The following is an 18,340-nucleotide window of genomic DNA, read 5'->3' on the forward strand; positions in this document are numbered from 1 at the left end:
GTTTTGTCAACGTTTTGTTTCATATTTTTTTTAATGTAGTACTGGATCAGGTAGTGAAAGGGACTGACGTTTCCGAGTCCCTGAGATGGTGGGTGTTTGGGGTGGGATTTCAGTAGGGCAAGACATGAAAACAGCCCGAGGGTGTCCCACGCCTGAAAAGGAACTTAAAGCCGGCGCCTTGACTAGTTCAAGGAGCGCTCACACGATTAAGAGAGTGGATTGGCCCAGCCGTAAAGGTCCCGCCCAGAACATCTTGTCGACCAATGGATGTGCGGCCAGGGCGGGGAGGGGCGGGGCGAGCCTCGAGCGGGCTCCTTAAGTAGCGGCTGCGTGGATGCCCTCGTAGAAAGGCACGACGGCACGGTGGAGAGGTGCGGGCCCGGAGCGGAGCGACGTCGGACACGCCGGATCTTCCTTCGGAACCATGTCGAGACAAGAAGCAGGCGCCAACGCCTCCTCATGGGTCGTTGCTTCTCGGCGAAGCTCGGCAGTGTCCCGGGCTCCAGAGAGGAGGCCGGCGGAGGACCCGAATCGAAGAAGTAGGGAGGCCAGTAGGGGCGGCAGGGGCGGCGTCTGGAAGAACTCCGGCCTCCAGCAGCCTGTGGCCGCCGGTCCCCGGGAACCGCCGCTCTGCTTTGGGTTGAAGAACGTGTGGGTCGGCGCTGTGATCGGTGAGCGAAGGGAGGACCAGTGTGCCGGCGGGGGCGGGGGCGGGGGCGGGGGCGGGGGCGGGGGTGGGTGCGGCCGGGGGGCACCCGGGGAGGGCATTCCCCGCCCCGCTGCCCTCGCCTCCAATCAGCTGCCACCTAGGGGATTCAGCTGGTTCCCTGCGGCATTTATGATCGCTCGTGATGCTACAACTATGTCGTTCAATGAATCTTTTGATATTTCGTGGGGACGATGTTTTTGGTAGAGCAAAGTCATGCATTTATGAAATCTTTGGGACGAAAGGTCAGCCCTTTCCTTGGCTTACCCCAAAATGAGCAACAAAGCAATGCTGAGTACAATCTTTGAGCTCCGTTTTAGAGCCATTAAAGAAAGTGTAGGATATTATAGGGTTATTCAGAGCATTGGCTCTATCTTGCAGGTAGTTTCTCTTGAATATGCTTTATCTGTTGAAAAACGGGATCTTGGGGATCCCTGGGTGGCTCAGCGGTTTGGCGCCTGCCTTTGGCCCAGGATGCGATTCTGGAGTCTCGGGATCGAGTACCACGTCGGACTCCCGGCATGGAGCCTGCTTCTCCCTCCTCCTGTGTCTCTGCCTCACTCTCTATCATGAATAAATAAATAAATCTTTAAAAAAAACGGGATCTTAGTACGTCTTGAGTCTTACAATTCATTTTTTTTTTTTAATTTTTTATGACACAGTGAGAGAGAGAGAGAGGCAGAGACACAGGCAGAGGGAGAAGCAGGCTCCATGCACCGGGAGCCCGACCTGGGATTCGATCCCGGGTCTCCAGGATCGCTCCCCGGGCCAAAGGCAGGCGCTAAACCGCTGCACCACCCAGGGATCCCATTACAATTCATTTTTGAAAAACACTTAGAAACGATAGGACGATTACCCCATTTGTGGACATTAAGACTGAGGGTAAATTCCAATATTTTGCTTGTTAGGTATGGGAACTAATATTTTTGCTTTACCCTTTTTATACCTGTTTTTGAAGAACAATGACCACATTTTTTAGGCTGCTACTCAATAGAACATTAGACTGGTTTGCTCAACCAGGTAGTTATTGTTCCCTCAAGGAGGCTCAGGCTCAAAGATCTGAAGAGTGTTGCTCTATAAATGAAAGCCCCTAGGCTTGCACTAAAACACCCTCTCAACACTCATTGAACACCTGTGACTGTAGGCACTGTGCTAGAGAACACCCACTTAATGTTGGTTCTGGAACCATGATTTTTCTTACTGTATTAAAAATGTAAGTTTATAAGCGCAGTGTGCTATATAGTACTGTTAACTATAAGAACAATGTTGTATGAGATCTCTAAAATGTCTTCGATTTGGTTGACAAATATCCATTGAACAACGAATTCCCCGTTTCCTCATCTCTGGCAAATGCCATTCTACTTTGTTTCTATGATTATGTGGTCATGCACTTTGTCTTTTGTGATTGGTATTTCATTTAGCATAACATCAAGGTTCATGTTGCAAATGATAGGATTTCCTTTTTTTTTTTTTTTTAATAGGATTTCCTTTAAGGCTGAGATTTCTAGCATGTTGAGCATGTTTCTTCATCCAGTGATCTGATAGGCAAATTGTTCCCACTTTATGACTTGTGAAAAATGATGTAATGAACACAGGAGTATAGATATCTCTGCGATATTGATTTTCCTTTAGGTATATATCCATAAGCAGAGTTGCTGGGCAGATATGGTAGATATATTTTTAGTTTTTTGGGGGAAACTCCATACCTGTACCAATATACATTCCCACCAACAGTGCACAAGGCTTCCCTTTTCACATTCTCAACACTTGTATTTTTTTAAATATTTGTGAGCAGAGCGAGAGCATGAGTAGGGGGCAGGCAGAGGGAGAAGCAGACTCCCTTCAGAATAGGGGGCTATGTGCTCGCTTTGGCAGCACATATACAGAATAGGGGGCCAGTTGCTGGGCTCCATCCCAGCTCCCTGGGATCATGATCTGAGGCACTCCTGTCTTTGTATTTTTGATGGCCATTCTAAGATGTATGAAGTGATACCCAGTTGTGGTTTTTATTACAACTTAATTTTTTTTTAAAAAACAGGTCGTGGGGGGTCCAAAATAAAAGACCTCCAAACTACAACAAACACGAAAATACAGGTAAGTGGTCTGGGTTCTTAATTCCCCAATGCATTATTCATTTATAACTCTAATTCTGTTATTAACACACTGTGGTAATCTAGATAAGTTGCCAAAGCTCTTTAGACTGCTATATTCCAGGAATGGTCATACTATGGTCCATTCTAGGTCTAGGTTTTGTGACTCTTGGAGGTAAAAATCTTTAGAGATAATCTCCCTGACAAATGAGATCTTTGGGGAATACTCATTATGTGCTTCCTGGCTCCCAACCCTCAAACCTTGCCCTGCTGTGTTCCATAGCAACATCATTCACCTAGTTCCCAAGCTGGAAGTCTCATTCTCCTTATCCTGCAACCAGTGCATCACTGAGTTCTTCCTACTTCTGTATTTCTCAAGGGGAATCACATCACTTGCCAGATTTTCTCTAACTGTTCCTCCTGCTTATGGTCTCCCCCACCCCTGCCCCCCACCTCTAACCATTCTCTACTACGACCAGGGCAATCTTCTAAAACACAAATTGTTTTTCCTGTATAAAAACTATTCATATCTCAGACTCTTAAGAAGTCTAGACTTAGCATGATTCACTTGATCTGACTCTTGACTTCCAGCCTCCTTTCTCTTCACTCCCTCCCTGAAATCCCTCTTCACATCTCCAGCTGGCCTCCAGTCACATTCTCCTAGCTTAGCTTAGAACTCCTGATCACTGGGAAGATCTAAGACCTCCTGCATTCCCATTCTATGTAGGTCTCTTTTCCAGTTTCCCAGCATCTGTTTCAGCCTCATTTAAGAATTTCTAGAGTTGTGTCTATAAACAGTGCAAATGGCAAGCTTTGTTTGAATCACCAGCCTAAGATAGCATTTGGTTCAGCAGTGTGTATTTTTTTTGAATCAGTGAGGGCATCTGAGATTATGTACATTTAAAGATGTGATTTGTATGTCCTATGCTTCAAATGTCATGTTAGCCTTGTAGTATGATGGCTTCCACTACCATAGATGTGGTATAAGTATAGCATTCCCTCAAGTTAAGTTTACATAGGCAGCCTGACAGTTCAATCAGCTATTTATAAAGCACATAGATTAATGCCTACAGTTATGTAATATTTGCCAAATTACCGTTTAATAGTTAAGATGTCAGGTGAATGCCTTAATTTTGTAATAAGTAGATGCTGAATTTATTCCCTAGTGGTCACAGTACTTTTTAAATTTAGATTGTCCAGCTCCTTTTCATCCAACCAGGAGGTAAATCTCAGGATAAATTTGTTAAATGTAGGGATCCCTGGGTGGCGCAGCGGTTTAGCGCCTGCCTTTGGCCCAGGGCGTGATCCTGGAGACCCGGGATCGAATCCCACATCGGGCTCCTGGTGTATGGAGCCTGCTTCTCCCTCTGCCTATGTCTCTGCCTCTCTCTCTGTGTGACTATCATAAATAAATTAAAAATTAAAAAAAATTGTTAAATGTAGAATGCCTTCAAAAATTAGAACATGATACTGATTGGAAGCAATACTATACTTTAAATTTTAATACTGTTTGTAGTTGAGTGGTGGTTTTTTTGAGTAGGGCATGGTAAGAGGACTTCAGTCTCATTTTTTCTCCTGCATCTAGATAATAAAAGCTTATCCAGAAGCAGAGGTCAGAATTTTTGGGAACAAGGTGATGCAAGCAAAGGCCAAAACAGCGATAGATAATCTTGTTAAAAAACAAGAAAATTACAATTCGAAATCCAGAATTGGTAAGTAATTTCTGCCTACTAGAGCTTTGTAAAATTTTTACAATTGCATTCAGCGTGGTAAGGCATTATAATTACTTTTCCTGACAAGATTTCTTGTCTGTTACTGTCTTTGAAATTTCAGAATATTGTTTCCCTGAAATTAAAATACTTTATTTCTGTGGTTAAGCCTAGCAGTTTCACTTTCAGACACAGATAAGTGAAAAAAAATTATAATAATACACTATTACTGGTAGAAGGGTTAGTCCTGCCCTTTTGATTCTATTATCTCTCCCCTAGAATGTGACTGATTTTGAAAACTGCACAATAATTTGATATTTAAAAATCTTCAGGGCATCTCGTTTCCTCAGAGTGTGATTCTTGATTTTTGGGGTCATGAGTCCAAGCCTCATATTGGGCAGAGTTCACTTAAAAATCACAGATTTAATTTTAAACAAATCTCGGATCTGCTTAGACTAGAGAACCATTATTGAGCCATTTCCAGAAACAATGTGGAAGAACAACATCTTTGGTTCAGATGGCAGCCTCTTGGTATTTCTTGGCACAGGAACTCTAGGAAGCCTTTAAAACTCTTCATCTGGGGAAGCCTGGGGTAGCTAGGTGGTTTAGTGGCTGCCTTTGGTTCAGGTCCTGATCCCAGGGTAGGATGAATCCTGCATCTGGCTCCCCAAAGGGATACTGCTTCTTCTGCCGATGTCATGAATCAGTAAAAATAAAGTAAAATAAAATAAAACATCTGTTAACCTGGGGTGACATCTGCATCATAGGATTATTCTGAAGATTGGTATGTGATTTGTTAGCAAACCTAGGCTCTCATACTATTTTCCTTCAATAAATTTGTTTTCCATTTCATGAATCTGCCAGACCATGACTAGTATTATAGCACTGTAGTACTAAAACCCACATTTTATGTTTTAAGCTTACTCTGTTTTTTTTTAATTTATTTTTAATTAATTTTTTTTACTCTGGTTTTTAAACACAATAGTAAAGTGGTTTGGGGGAATTTGTACAATTAGTATATTCAAACTAATTTGGTAAAAATATTTTAACAGATATTGTTGAATTCCAACCTTCTGTTGGAAGAGATGTAAGGACAGATAGTAATGTTACAGAGAATCAGCCAGTGATTGATTGGGATCAAATTCGAGAAGATGCTTTGAAATGGGGGAGAAAAAAGTGGGAAGGTTAGTGCTATATCCTACTGTTTACTTAGTGTTGATGTACCTCTTGAGGTGTTTTGTGTCTTTTTTTTTTTTTACCTCTTGAGGTTTCTTTATTCTAAAGTGTCTTATTTTAGTAATAAAAATGATAGTAAAATATTAAGAGCCACAGTTAGTCTCTAGGGCAAGATTTGTTTCTACGTTGTCTGCTGTAATCTATGCTATAAGTGGGGAATAAGATTTAACATTTTCTTATTTGAGGTAACTCACAGCAAAAAGTTAATAAAATAGAAAATTGGGCCCAAGGGGAAAATGAAGGCAATGAACATGCTAACCATAAGTAGTTTAAAATGGACTGGTTGAGCAAAAATTGAACCTGGAGTGACCTGGCTGACAGACCATATAAAAGGAAAACCATTTAACAGGAAACATAGTTGGAGAGATTGGGGTTTTTCAGTTGCTTTAATTTTAAATGAGTCTTACTTGGAAATATATGGAGTGTAATGTTTCATGTCATTCACTAAATTTCGGGGTAAATTCAGGAACTGATATTGGCTATCAAGTGAGGCAGCAATACAGCAAATTTAAGTTTAAAGTTTAAAATTAATGCACCAACAGTGACAAGTATTAACATTGATAAATTCAGTGGTAGGTCTATATACATGTTACCAGTACCACCTTGGCAGTATTTGTGGCGGAAAGGTTCGGGATAGGGGGACCAGAAAAGGTATTAAATTTTGGAGGAAGTATATTGGGTATATAAGAATAGTCTCAAGAAAGGGGAATAAGAAATAGTCTATTCCTAAACAGAAATGGGTTGGATAGAAGACCCATCAATTGGGATGATTGCCTTATAAAGCATACTTTTATATTAAAATTAAGGATCTCTTTCTTGGGTAAAAAGGCAAAGCAAAATAGATCTTAGAGCATAGCATAAGCCTGACTGGCAAAAAACTAATACTAAGATGAGTTTAATATTTTAGTTTGATTTACTTTACTTAGAATAAGTTTCAGTGAACTGTAAATTCTAATTTATCAATTTTAATTTTCATCTTTGTCTCAGACTTACCTCCAATTAAGAAAAACTTTTATAGGCAATCAGAAACAACAAGTTCAATGTCACAAGAGCAAGTAGACTCATGGAGGTAGGTAGTTTTATTTATTTATATAGTTACTCAGGCAAACATTCTAAGTGATTGCATTTGAAGACTACCTCTGGTATTCACGTAAACTTGGGTTGCATCCTATGTGTATTTTAGGGCATCAGTATCAATGAAACCTTCTGCAAAGATGAAAAAGGGCTACATTTGTGTATAGTTACTAGCTATTGAATGCTTAATATATGGCTAGTTATGATTAAGGAACTGAGTTTTCAATTTAAAGTTTAAGAGACTTGTGGTTAGGGATCCCTGGGTGGCGCAGCGGTTTGGCGCCTGCCTTTGGCCCAGGGCGCGATCCTGGAGACCCGGGATCGAATCCCACGTCGGGCTCCCGGTGCATGGAGCCTGCTTCTCTCTCTGCCTGTGTCTCTGCCTCTCTCTCTCTCTCTGTGTGACTATCATAAATAAATAAAAAAAAAAATTAAAAAATAAGAGACTTGTGGTTAGTGCCCGTATTGGACAGCAGTTTTAGAGAATTTCTACAACTGTTGAAAATCATTAAGTTGGTTTGATGCATTTCTTATTCTTTAATGCTTAATTTCTTGAATTAAAGGTCCTAGGAGCAATATTTCTATCAAAGTATTATAAAACTAAATATGGTATAGCAGAAAGAACAGTTATTCTAGAGTTGGGGTAGTACTCAGACTTGGACAAGTAACTAATGATCAACTGTCATGAGAATTAATCCTATTTGACAGAATCTTTGAGGATAAATTAAGAAAATGTGTGGAACATTGTAGTTTTGTGTAGGCCAAGTCTGAGTTGAATCACAAAGTGTGTGATTTCAGCTCTATTCACCTTTCCATGAAATTTCAGTGGCCCATTCATACAATGTAATTTTTTTCCTTTCTATTAACTGATCTGATAAGAAAAAGATGGGCTCACTTCTATTTAGCTACATTTTACTGTAGCTTTACAGTTCCAGTTGCAGTTGAATTTCTAGATATGATGAAATAATGCTGGCAAAAATTTTGTCTGGGCGCCTCGGTCAGTTAAGTGTATGCCCCTTCAGCTCAAGTAATGATACCAGGGTCTTGGAATTGAGCCACAAGGTGGTCTTACTTCTCAGTGGGAAGCCTGCTTCTCTCACCTACCCACTCAAGCTCTTGCTATCTCTCTTAACTCAAATAAAAACTCTTTAGTAAAATTTCTTGCGTGGAGAATAAAGGTGACCAAAGATGCTAATATTTGTATTTTTCCTTAAAGGAAAGAAAATAATAATATAATGTGCGATGACTTAAAAGAAGGCGAAAAGCGCCGTATACCCAATCCTACTTGTAAATTTGAGGATGCTTTTCAATATTATCCAGAAGTTATGGAAAACTTTAAAAGGGCAGGGTTTCAAAAACCAACGCCAATCCAGGTATGCTTTAATTCCAGTATTTTACTGATGCCCTCCCACAAACAATATCTGATTATTAGAAGTTAAATCACCAGAGTAAATATCCCTTATGAACAGTCTCCTGGTACCCTCTTGTACCACCAGTGCCTAGAAAGGTCTTAAAAGAAGTTTGGGGTTAGGGGGCCCTGGGTCCTCAGAGCAAACTCTGAGGTGGGCTCCCTGCTCAGCAGGGACTCTGCTTCTCCCTCTCCTGCTGCACCCCCTGCTTGTGCTTGCTTTCTGTCATAAAATCTTAAAGGTTGGGCTTGGAAGAGGAGGGGCACTTGACTAAAATGCACTTTTTTAAAATGCACTTTTAATTTAACATGAATCTTTTTAGTCACAGGCATGGCCAATAGTTCTACAAGGAATAGATCTCATTGGAGTAGCTCAAACCGGAACGGGGAAGACGTTGTCTTATTTAATGCCAGGATTCATCCATCTTGACTCACAGCCTGTGTAAGAATTTCTACAGCTGGGTTTTTTATAGGGGGTTCATAGATATAGATACTAAAAATGCAAGTTTCTTTGTGTTGCATTAGTCAAAGAGTAATGCCTAGCTTCTGGGAATTGCACCTGCAGCATGCTGGTGAGAGTAGAAATTGTCAATTTTTAGGAAGTAATGGGTAGTCTTAATAGTGAAAGTCATAAGAGTGAAATACTGGAAACTTTTCAATTATGTCCATTACAGTTGTATGAGAATCTTGACACAGGAAAGCACTAGTGATGTTAAATGAAAAGGCTGGTATTTGGGCCCTTGGGTGTGCCGTTCAGTATTTTTCCACCTTTGGTACATGTGACTTAACATCTGTTCTTACAAATTCTGAAACCACTGAACGTACTATGTGTCTAAGACAAGTACTTTAATAATTATTTTCTCTCCAAAGAATTAGAGAAAAAAGGAACGGCCCCGGCATGTTAGTCCTCACACCCACGAGGGAATTAGCGCTTCAGGTAGAAGCTGAATGTTCTAAGTATTCGTATAAAGGCCTTAAAAGGTAAAGTCATCTTTTCGTCCTTGTGTCAGCACTTTAATAATTCGTAGTTTAAAAAAAAAAATAAAATAAATAAAATAAAAAATAAAAAATAAAAAAAAAATAATTCATAGTTTTATACATCCCCATTATTTTTCACACATTGAGATAATCTGAATGGCTTAGCATGGGTCAAGCATTACCCCAGTTCAAATCAATGGTAGCCAGGGCTGTGAAGTCAAGTAACAGCGATGCAAACATTGCTCTTTAGGACACATCACCATGGGGTAGTGAGAGTTATGGGTGTGGCTTGGTATCAGAATGGGGCAAACACTACCCAGAGGGTATTTGATACTCTTTCTGACTTACATACCTTTTATACCCCAAATGTTTCCGTTGGTTGGGATTTTACATTGTGATGGAACATTCCTTACCTGAACCTCATTTTTTTTTAAGTGTGTGTATATATGGTGGTGGAGATAGAAATGGACAAATACAAGACCTGAAAAAAGGAGTAGATATTATTATTGCAACTCCTGGGAGGCTGAATGATCTACAAATGAATAACTTCGTCAACCTCAGAAGTATAACCTACTTGGTAAGGGTTTGGAGAACTAAGAGGAAGAACTGAACTCTTACTGAATTATGATTTTATTAAGTAATCTCTGTACCCAATGTGGTGTTAAAACTTACAATCCTAAAATCAAGTCATATGCTCTACCGACTGAGCCAGCAGTGCACCTCAGAACTGAACTATTAAAATACGTATTTTAGAATGATTGGCCATTTTATAATGGTTTCAAATCCTAGGAATTTCCATTCCCTCTAGTGTGTTAAAATAAGGGTTTTAAGAATTCTATTTTAATGTTTGAAAGTTGGAAAATGTAGACAAGTAGAAAAGACAATCTATGGATTTTATTTAAACATTTTAGAGAGCCCATATAAGCAGGGTGGGGGCAGAGGGAGAAGAACAAGCAGACTCTGGCACTGAGCACAGAACCCCTCATGGGGCTTGATTCCATGACCCCAAGATCATGACCTGAGCCAAGAGTAAAACGTAACCAAATGAGCCACCCAGGCACTCCTCCATGTGGATAGTTCAGACATTTATATTTTTTTTCATTAGATCTAGAAATTAGCCAACTTAAAAAATCAAACCAATCTGTTAAAACTCTGGATCTACTTATTTAGTATTGAAGAAAACAAAATTGTGGCTTAAGTAATAGGGGAAATGAGAGAATTACTGTATCATAGTATCATGTTCAGCCAGAACATCCTTATCTAATGTGGCCACTATCATTTTTAATGTAGGTATTAGATGAAGCTGACAAGATGCTAGATATGGGATTTGAACCCCAGATAATGAAGATTTTGTTAGATGTGCGCCCAGATAGGCAAACCATTATGACAAGGTAGGTATATGCCTAATTGCACTGCAAATTAGAAATCAGTGGACTGGACTCAATTTTTGCTGATTTCCCCAGAGGATTTGAGCCTTGAAAGTATTTGAGATCTTTAGGTGAAAGGCATGTTATCACTTAGTATAGTAGCTCAGTGTAACGGTGTAACAATAACTATTAGATTTCTTTAAGTTACAGACATTGTTATAAAAGTTTGCCAGGACCTCTCCCTGGAGGGAGATTTGTTTCATAGTGGAGGGCCTCACGTTTGATCACCTGTGCTTAGCCAAACCTTTGATTACTGAGTACATTTTTTGCCCAAGATAAAACTGAGAAACGATTTTAAAATCTTACTTGAAAGAGCATGAGTGAGTATAAGTGAGAGGGATAAGCAGAGAGTATAAGCAGAGGGAGAAGCGGACTCTCAACTGAGCAGGGAGCCTGAGGCAGGGCTCAGTCCTAGGACCCCAAAATCATGACGAGTGGAAGGCATCCACCAGACTGTGCCACCCAGGTGCCCCAACAATACTTAAAATGCAGTGTAATCTATACTCCTGGGCTTATAACCTTTGTGCCATTAATATAAAAAGTAGCATATAATTGGGGAAATTGTTTCCTCATTCTTTAATACACTCGTTTGTTTCCTTATCTTTCCACTGTTATTACTGTAAAAGTATAAAAGGTGATTTCATAATATGTAGATGAAGAAACATTTGAATTTATGTCCTTCCATGCCTTTATTTTACCTAAGCACTTTGTTCTTTGCCTGACAATGGTGACAAAACTACTAGGCTTTTTTTTTTTTTTTTTTTTACAACGCCAATGATTCATTTTAGATTAGAATTCAGATTAGAATTTAAGGTATAGATCTCCTTAACCTTTGGCTTATAAACCTATTTGTTAAACTTAAAGGTTTCATCTAGTATCTTCACTATACTTGAGCAATTCTCTGAAGTATTTTCTGTGAAATCTCCCTTATTCAAAAATAACTTTGTCTTTCATGGGTAATCTGATTTATAGTATTTGAGAAACTTAATGGATTTATAATAACCTTGACATGTTTTATTTCCAGTGCAACCTGGCCATATGCTGTCCGTCGACTTGCACAGTCATATTTGAAAGCACCAATGATTGTATATGTTGGCACTTTGGATTTAGTTGTAAGCTTGTTTTTTTTAATTATGAAAATTTACCTTGTGTTTTGGCATGTCTACTCACTCCCTAATTAGAGAAGACCCTAGATACATCATTTTACTCATAAGTACTTCAATATACATCTGAGGGTAATCTTAACATTCCTGTACTGTTATGTGACATCTAAAATTTTAATGATCCCTTAATACTATAAGTATCTATTCCTTGTTCTTATTTTCTTAATCAGGTTATAAACTAGGTCAACATCGGTGCATGTAAGTCTGTTCTCTTGGTGAGGTTATGATGATTGGGTTCAGATGTTGGTAATTATAAAGGTCTCTATGTATCCCCTCCATTATAAAGCTATCTGGCTTTTCACTTAAATCGAGATTGGCCTTTCAATTCATTAGTGAAATGACATTTTACTTACCAGTAGCAGTGATAGGTCATTGCCTAGGTTGATTTCATTAGATTTCATGGAAAGTGAGGCTAGATAGGTCCTTTACATTCACTAAATGCTATTAAAAACCTATATTATCTGGGTTAAATTATATCAATGATAATTTGTCCAAATTAAATAAGAACTTTTGTCCTAAGCTAATCATCTTCCTTTGTAAGGACTGTACCCAAAGTCATGACAATTCGGCTTTACTCCATGGTTCTTTTACAACAATAGTAACCAATTGCTTTCAACACTGCCAAGCATTCTTTTCCAACTCAACTTGGGTTAATAAGAAGCAAAAGCCTTAGGTGTACAAATCCTTGAGTAGATATAGATCATTTTGACAGGACCTTTCTCTTTCCTGTTAGCAATTTATTAAAACTTGACCAGTGATAGAAATACATGTGTTCTGAACCAATGTAGAAGGCTCGCGTGGCAGTTTTGATATACTGTGATCTTTACTCTTCAGGCTGTAAGTACTGTAAAACAGAATATAATTGTCACCACGGAAGAGGAGAAACGCTCTCATATCCAACGTTTTCTGGAAAGCATATCTTCTCAGGACAAAGTCATAGTGTTTGTCAGCCGAAAAGCCATGTAGGTATTTTTTTTACATCCTTAAATCAAATTTGCTTAGCATTAGCTCTGTTTCCATGCTAATCTCAAATGGGATATGCATGTCTTACATAATGTTATTTCAGTCTTTTGCTAATGGAAGTAAAACTAGTGAATTGATAGTGGTATTTGAAGTAGAGATCACTGACTTGATCTTTTGCTTCAGTGCTGACCATTTATCAAGTGACCTGATTCTGCAACATGTATCAGTAGAATCTCTTCATGGCAATCGAGAGCAGTGTGACCGAGAGAGAGCATTAGAAAACTTTAAAACAGGTACATTTATACAATTAGTTTTTGCAGCTTAAGGGTACAATGCCTGGGTTTGGCTGAGTGGTAGCACCTTTTCATGCTTGAAAGATCTATCCTCAGCTTGCAGATCCCAAAACTACTTGCTAGAGCTCTATTCATCAGATCTTTAGAACTATCGAAACTCAAAGACCAAATATTAATGTTTGCTGCTGAAGTGAGCACTCAAAGATCAAATATTTAGAATTGGATATGAAGTTTGTAGTGGGGTTATTTACACTAATTTACCTGAAAGGCATATATCTTTGTGGTTCAGATGATTCAGGGATTGTTTATTTATGGTTTTTAAATGGATTTTATTAATGAGACACAGGCAGAGGGAGAAGCAGGCTCCTCGCGGGGAGCCCCATGTGGGAACAAGATCATGCCATGAGCCAAAGGCGGAAGCTTAACTGCTGAGCCACTCAGCCGTCCCTCGCCAGCAAGTTAAGAGACTATAAATACCTCTTTGTCATTCTTATGCTTAAGTGTTTTAATCTATTAAATTTGGGGAGAAAAGTATACATTTCTGCTATATCTTGGGTTGGTTTGTTAGAATGTATATTCTTTTTGGTTTTGTTCTTTAGGTAAAGTAAGAATATTGATTGCCACCGATTTGGCATCAAGAGGTCTCGACGTCAACGATATCACACATGTCTATAATTACGATTTCCCCCGGAACATCGAAGAATATGTACACAGAGTGGGGCGTACTGGAAGAGCAGGGTCAGTAGTCTACCTATGAAAGAAGCCAACTATCAGGGCTCCCTTCAGAGTATTCTTAGCTAGAAAATACTTTTATCTTGCCTGTAAATCGTCTGACACCCGCTTTGCTACTTTACCCCTGTCTAGTTGGCCTGGATTCAACCAGACCCCTCTGATTAGCTGCAGCTTTCTTACTGTTTTGCTTTCTAGTGTCACATTGAACTCTCCCCCAGTGGTTACTCTATTGTCCTTGAGTAAGAGGCTCTTCCCCACGAAAAGCACAACTGTCAAATCCTCCACAAACATGCTGTTTAAATAGCTTCAGGTTGAGATTCCAAGTTGCTGTTTGAGTGATGCTAACTTAATGCATAATGCACATTTGGGCTTGTGAAAGTTGAGGTTTTGATATTACTTTTAGTGTTTTGCTAACTGAATCATGAGTATAAATTAAAATCAAGTAACATGAGTCACCCCCCCCCCCACCTCTTTTATAGGAGGACAGGGATATCTATTACGCTCATCACCAGAAATGACTGGAGAGTTGCTGGCGAGTTAATCAATATTCTGGAAAGAGCACATCAGGTGAGATTATACAACTAAGAACTCTTTTAAAACCCTATCTAATATGACTTCTAAATTTCATTTCAGTCACAGAATCCTTCCAGTCATGACATGACATTTTTCCAACAATGGAAAATGTCTCCTTGCATGTTAAACTCAACCTATCTTCAAGCTAGAAAACCAGATTGACCCTAAGCTTCCCTGATGCTACACCACTCCCTGCTCATGTAAACCTTCAGTTGCTTCCCAGTACACTTATCATGCATTAACTGGTGCATGAAAGTTGTTACTCTGAAACCTCATTCCCAGTAACACGTTTTATTTCAGAGCGTCCCAGAGGAACTTGTGGCAATGGCCGAGAGGTATGAGGCACATAGACTAAGAAAAGAAACGGAAAGAAAGTTGGGGAAACCCCAAGGAAAACCCAAGAAGTTTTATTAGTCTCCTTGAAAAGTGGTGCCAGCCTATTCAAAGGTAAGATTTAAATAATGCTTTCAAATGACTGCTTTCCTTACTAACTACACTGTTAGAGATAATTGCAATAGATACACTAAGAGTTAGTAACATAATAAATTAGGGGTAATTCTCTGTTACCTACATTCCAGTTAATCTTAGATTAAGTATTGCCAGAGTTGACAATTTAAGTTGTACAGAAAACTGGGACACCTGGGCGGCTCAGTGGTTGAGCCCCTGCTTTCGTCCCAGGACATGGTCCTGGAGACCTGGGATCAAGTCCCACGTCGGGCTCCCTGCATGGAGCCAGCTTCTCCCTCTGTCTCTGCCTCTGTCTCATAAATAAAATCATTAAAAAAAATCTTAGAGTATAATGGAGTTGATGGAGATAGAAATTGCACATACTAAGATTTATAGCAACATTTGTGCTAGGAAAAGACTAGAGGATTTAAAATACATCACTCTGGGCTCATCACAAGTGTCCTCCTTAATCCCTGTCACTTTTACCCATGCCCCCACCCACCTCCCCTTGGGTAACTCAGTTCTCTATAGAGTCTTTTAAAGATTTAATTCACTTATTCATGAGAGACACAGAGGGGCAGAGACACAGGCCGAGGGAGAAGCAGGCTCCATGCAGGGAGCCTGATGTGGGACTCCATCCTAGGACCCAAGGATCACTCCCTGGGCTGAAGGTGGCGCTAAACTGCAGAGCCACCCAGGCTGCCCTGGAGTTTTTTTCCCTTTGCTTGTTGAAACTCCACATGAGCAAAATCATGGTATTTGTCTTTTTCTGACTTTGCTTAGCATAATTCCTCTAGCTTTGAGGATAGATTTATGCAAATCATATCTGATGAAGGATTAGTACCTATAATAGAGCTGAAACCGAATAAGAGCAACCTGATTTCTACAAAATACGATATACAAATGGCCAACAAACATGAAGAGAAGATGTTCAACCTCACTAATCATTGTGCTAAGGATCACCTCACAACTTAGAATAGCTACTATTGAATAGCTGCCATCAGTTTTGGCAAGGATGTGGAGAAATTGGAACTGTTCTGCCTTTATCGATGGGAATGTAAGGTGTATCCACTGTGCAGAATATGTGGCTCTGGCTTTTAAGCATCTGCCTTCCTCTTGGGTCATGACCCTAGGGTCCTGGCATCAGGCTCCCTGCCCGGTGGGGAGTCTTTTATTCTGCCTGCCACTCTCTGCATGTGCTCTATGTGAGGGCAATCCAGGCATGAATGAATGGATGAACAAGTTGGCCTGTCAAGCGGAATTCTGACCTTTGGCACAATGAGTAAACCTTAATGACACTATACCATGTGAAATAACTTCGTCAAGGACAAATATTGTATAGTTTCACTTTAAGGTGCCTAGAGTAGTCTGTCCACAGAAAGTACAATGGTGGTTTTCAGGAGCCAACAGGGGAAATGGGGAGATGTTAAATGGGTATAGGTTTTTAGTTTTACAAGAAATTCTGGAGGTTGGTTATATTTAGAATGAGTATACTGAACATTAAACTGAATTTAAGTGATTAGAATATTTTTGTGATGTGAATTTTATCGGTTGAAAATTTAAAGGCTTGGGAACAGTAATTTACATTTTTCTGTTTCAGATATCAAGATTTTTTTAGAGCTACACTATTTAGAATATCCAGAAATACTGGAAAAATGCTGGCTGGCACTATGAAGAGACAATGGATTCGTAAAAGAATAAGTGTTTAAAAATAGAATTTGACATTTTATACTTTTCTTTAATAAAATCAAAAGCGTTTAAACACGAGTTAAATTTTTTTTCATGGATATTAAGGAAAGTAGCATTATATTTCACTTATCCTTATTTAAAAAGTAAATCTTCCATAATGTATTAAGGTCAGTCTTTAAAGAGTTTAGCCTGTTCTGATGTCAATGCAGTGGAAAAGATACTGGTAACGAATTTTTTTATATGATAAAAAGATAAGCTGATCTGTCTTATGAAAATGAATCCTTTCATTTTGTTTACAGTATTTTTTGGGGTGTACTTTTCTTAAGGGATTACATTTCACCTAAATGAAACAATAAAAGGATTTCATGAGAAAATACGCAACAGCTCTTTTTTTAAGTTTCAGCCTATTGGCTAAAATCCTCAAAGTAATTTTATTTCTATTATATAAATTTATTGGAGTTCGATTTGCCAACATACAGTATAACACCCAGTGCTCATCCCGTCAAGTGCCCCCTCAGTGCCCGTCACCCAGTCACCTCAATCCCCCGCCCACCTCCCTTTCTACTACCCCATGTTTGTTTTCCAGAGTTAGGAGTCTCTCATGTTCTGTCACCCTCACTGATATTTCCCACTTATTTTCTCTCATTTCCCCTTTATTCCCTTTCGCTATTTTTTATATTCCCCACATGAATGAGACCATATACTGTTTGTCCTTCTCCGATTGACTTATTTCACTTAGCATAATACCCTCCAGTTCCATCCACGTCAAAGCAAATGGTGGGTATTTGTCGTTTCTAATGGCTGAGTAATATTCCATTGTATACATAAACCACATCTTTCGATGGACACCGAGGCTCCTTCCACAGTTTGGGTATTGTGGACATTGCTGCTAGAAACATCGGGGTGCAGGTGTCCCGGCGTTTCACTGCATCTGTATCTTTGGGGTAAATCCCCAACAGTGCAATTGCTGGGTCGTAGGGAGTAATTTTATTTCAACAAATCATTTTCCTACTTTAGTTTTGTAGTTTTCTGTACGTTATAGTTGCTTTTATTAACACTTAGTGTTTATACAGGTAATTTATATTTGTGTGATAGTTTCTTGGCATAGGCACCTTGATCAGAGTATGCCCTGGATCATAATAAGAAAGGGTGATGCCCAAGTGATGTGCTGTTACCAAGCCTAAGAGTGGGGAAGCTGGCTTAAAGCAGTGAATCTAGGTTCTGGCTTTCTGTTCTGTGTTGCAATGGACTGGGAACCAATGTGTGGTTGTGCTACCACGTTCCTGGGACAGGTTCAGCAGAAGGCAGAAACGTGGTGAGCCACCCCCCACCCCCCCAGGAGAATGTCAAGGTCTGCACTGGGAGTCCCTAAAATTTGGAGTTTTGAAACTCAGTCCTATGCCTAAGAAAAAAAAGCTCAGATGCAGGCAGGGTGAACAGAGTTCTAAGAGAAACCAGGGAGACATGAGTGATTGCTCTTCTGTGAGGGCTCACTGAAGTTGGGGCTAGAGGGGATACTGCCGAGTTTACCCTCATGAGTACTGAAAGCCTTCAGGGAGCAAAACAGCACCACCTAGTGAAATCTGGAGCCGCTTGCACTAAGCCCTGCCTCCCTGTGCACTGGAGGCATATTTCTACCAGGCCAGGGCAAGTCCACCTATAAGAACCAGTGCAACAGACCCTCCAGAAGACTGGCACAAACAACTCACTTGCACCAAGTTTACTGATCATAGAGGACTGCAAAGCTTCAGCTCTAGAGGAAAATAGTATCTAGCATCTTTGTACTTTTATTCTTCAGGGTTTTTTCAATTTTTTCAATTCTTTTGCTCTTAACAATTCTTATATACTTTAT

At 39.7% G+C, this 18,340-nt stretch overlaps 1 protein-coding gene across 2 annotated transcripts; it reads left to right on the forward strand.

The window, feature by feature from the left end:
* Positions 1 to 309: 309 nt before the first annotated feature.
* DDX43 (DEAD-box helicase 43) lies at positions 310 to 16,566 on the forward strand. Of its 2 annotated transcripts, XM_025444829.3 has the most exons (17): positions 311 to 671; positions 2,745 to 2,800; positions 4,382 to 4,508; positions 5,558 to 5,689; positions 6,729 to 6,810; positions 8,032 to 8,188; positions 8,547 to 8,665; positions 9,094 to 9,204; positions 9,637 to 9,778; positions 10,492 to 10,592; positions 11,653 to 11,740; positions 12,626 to 12,753; positions 12,938 to 13,047; positions 13,647 to 13,785; positions 14,259 to 14,346; positions 14,653 to 14,799; positions 16,400 to 16,566. In XM_025444829.3, exons 1-16 carry the CDS (start codon positions 425 to 427, stop codon positions 14,764 to 14,766), a joined length of 1,941 nt encoding a protein of 646 aa, XP_025300614.1. In that variant the 5' UTR covers positions 311 to 424; the 3' UTR covers positions 14,767 to 14,799; positions 16,400 to 16,566. The 2 variants fall into 2 exon arrangements, with proteins under 2 accessions (XP_025300615.1, XP_025300614.1); XM_025444830.3 differs by lacking the exon at positions 5,558 to 5,689 and having other exon boundaries at positions 310 to 671.
* Positions 16,567 to 18,340: the final 1,774 nt, after the last annotated feature.

The sequence above is a fragment of the Canis lupus genome, chromosome 12, assembly GCF_003254725.2.
Source record: "Canis lupus dingo isolate Sandy chromosome 12, ASM325472v2, whole genome shotgun sequence".
NCBI lineage: Eukaryota > Metazoa > Chordata > Mammalia > Carnivora > Canidae > Canis > Canis lupus.

Excerpts from the sequence above, each read along its gene's own strand:
- DDX43 (XM_025444829.3), top strand. The coding sequence starts at position 425 with ATGTCGAGACAAGAAGCAGGCGCCAACGCCTCCTCATGGGTCGTTGCT. Across the intron at positions 8,666-9,093 it reads CATCTTGACTCACAGCCTGT|AATTAGAGAAAAAAGGAACG; the intron begins GTAAGAATTTCT and ends TTCTCTCCAAAG. Across the intron at positions 11,741-12,625 it reads TTGGCACTTTGGATTTAGTT|GCTGTAAGTACTGTAAAACA; the intron begins GTAAGCTTGTTT and ends TTTACTCTTCAG.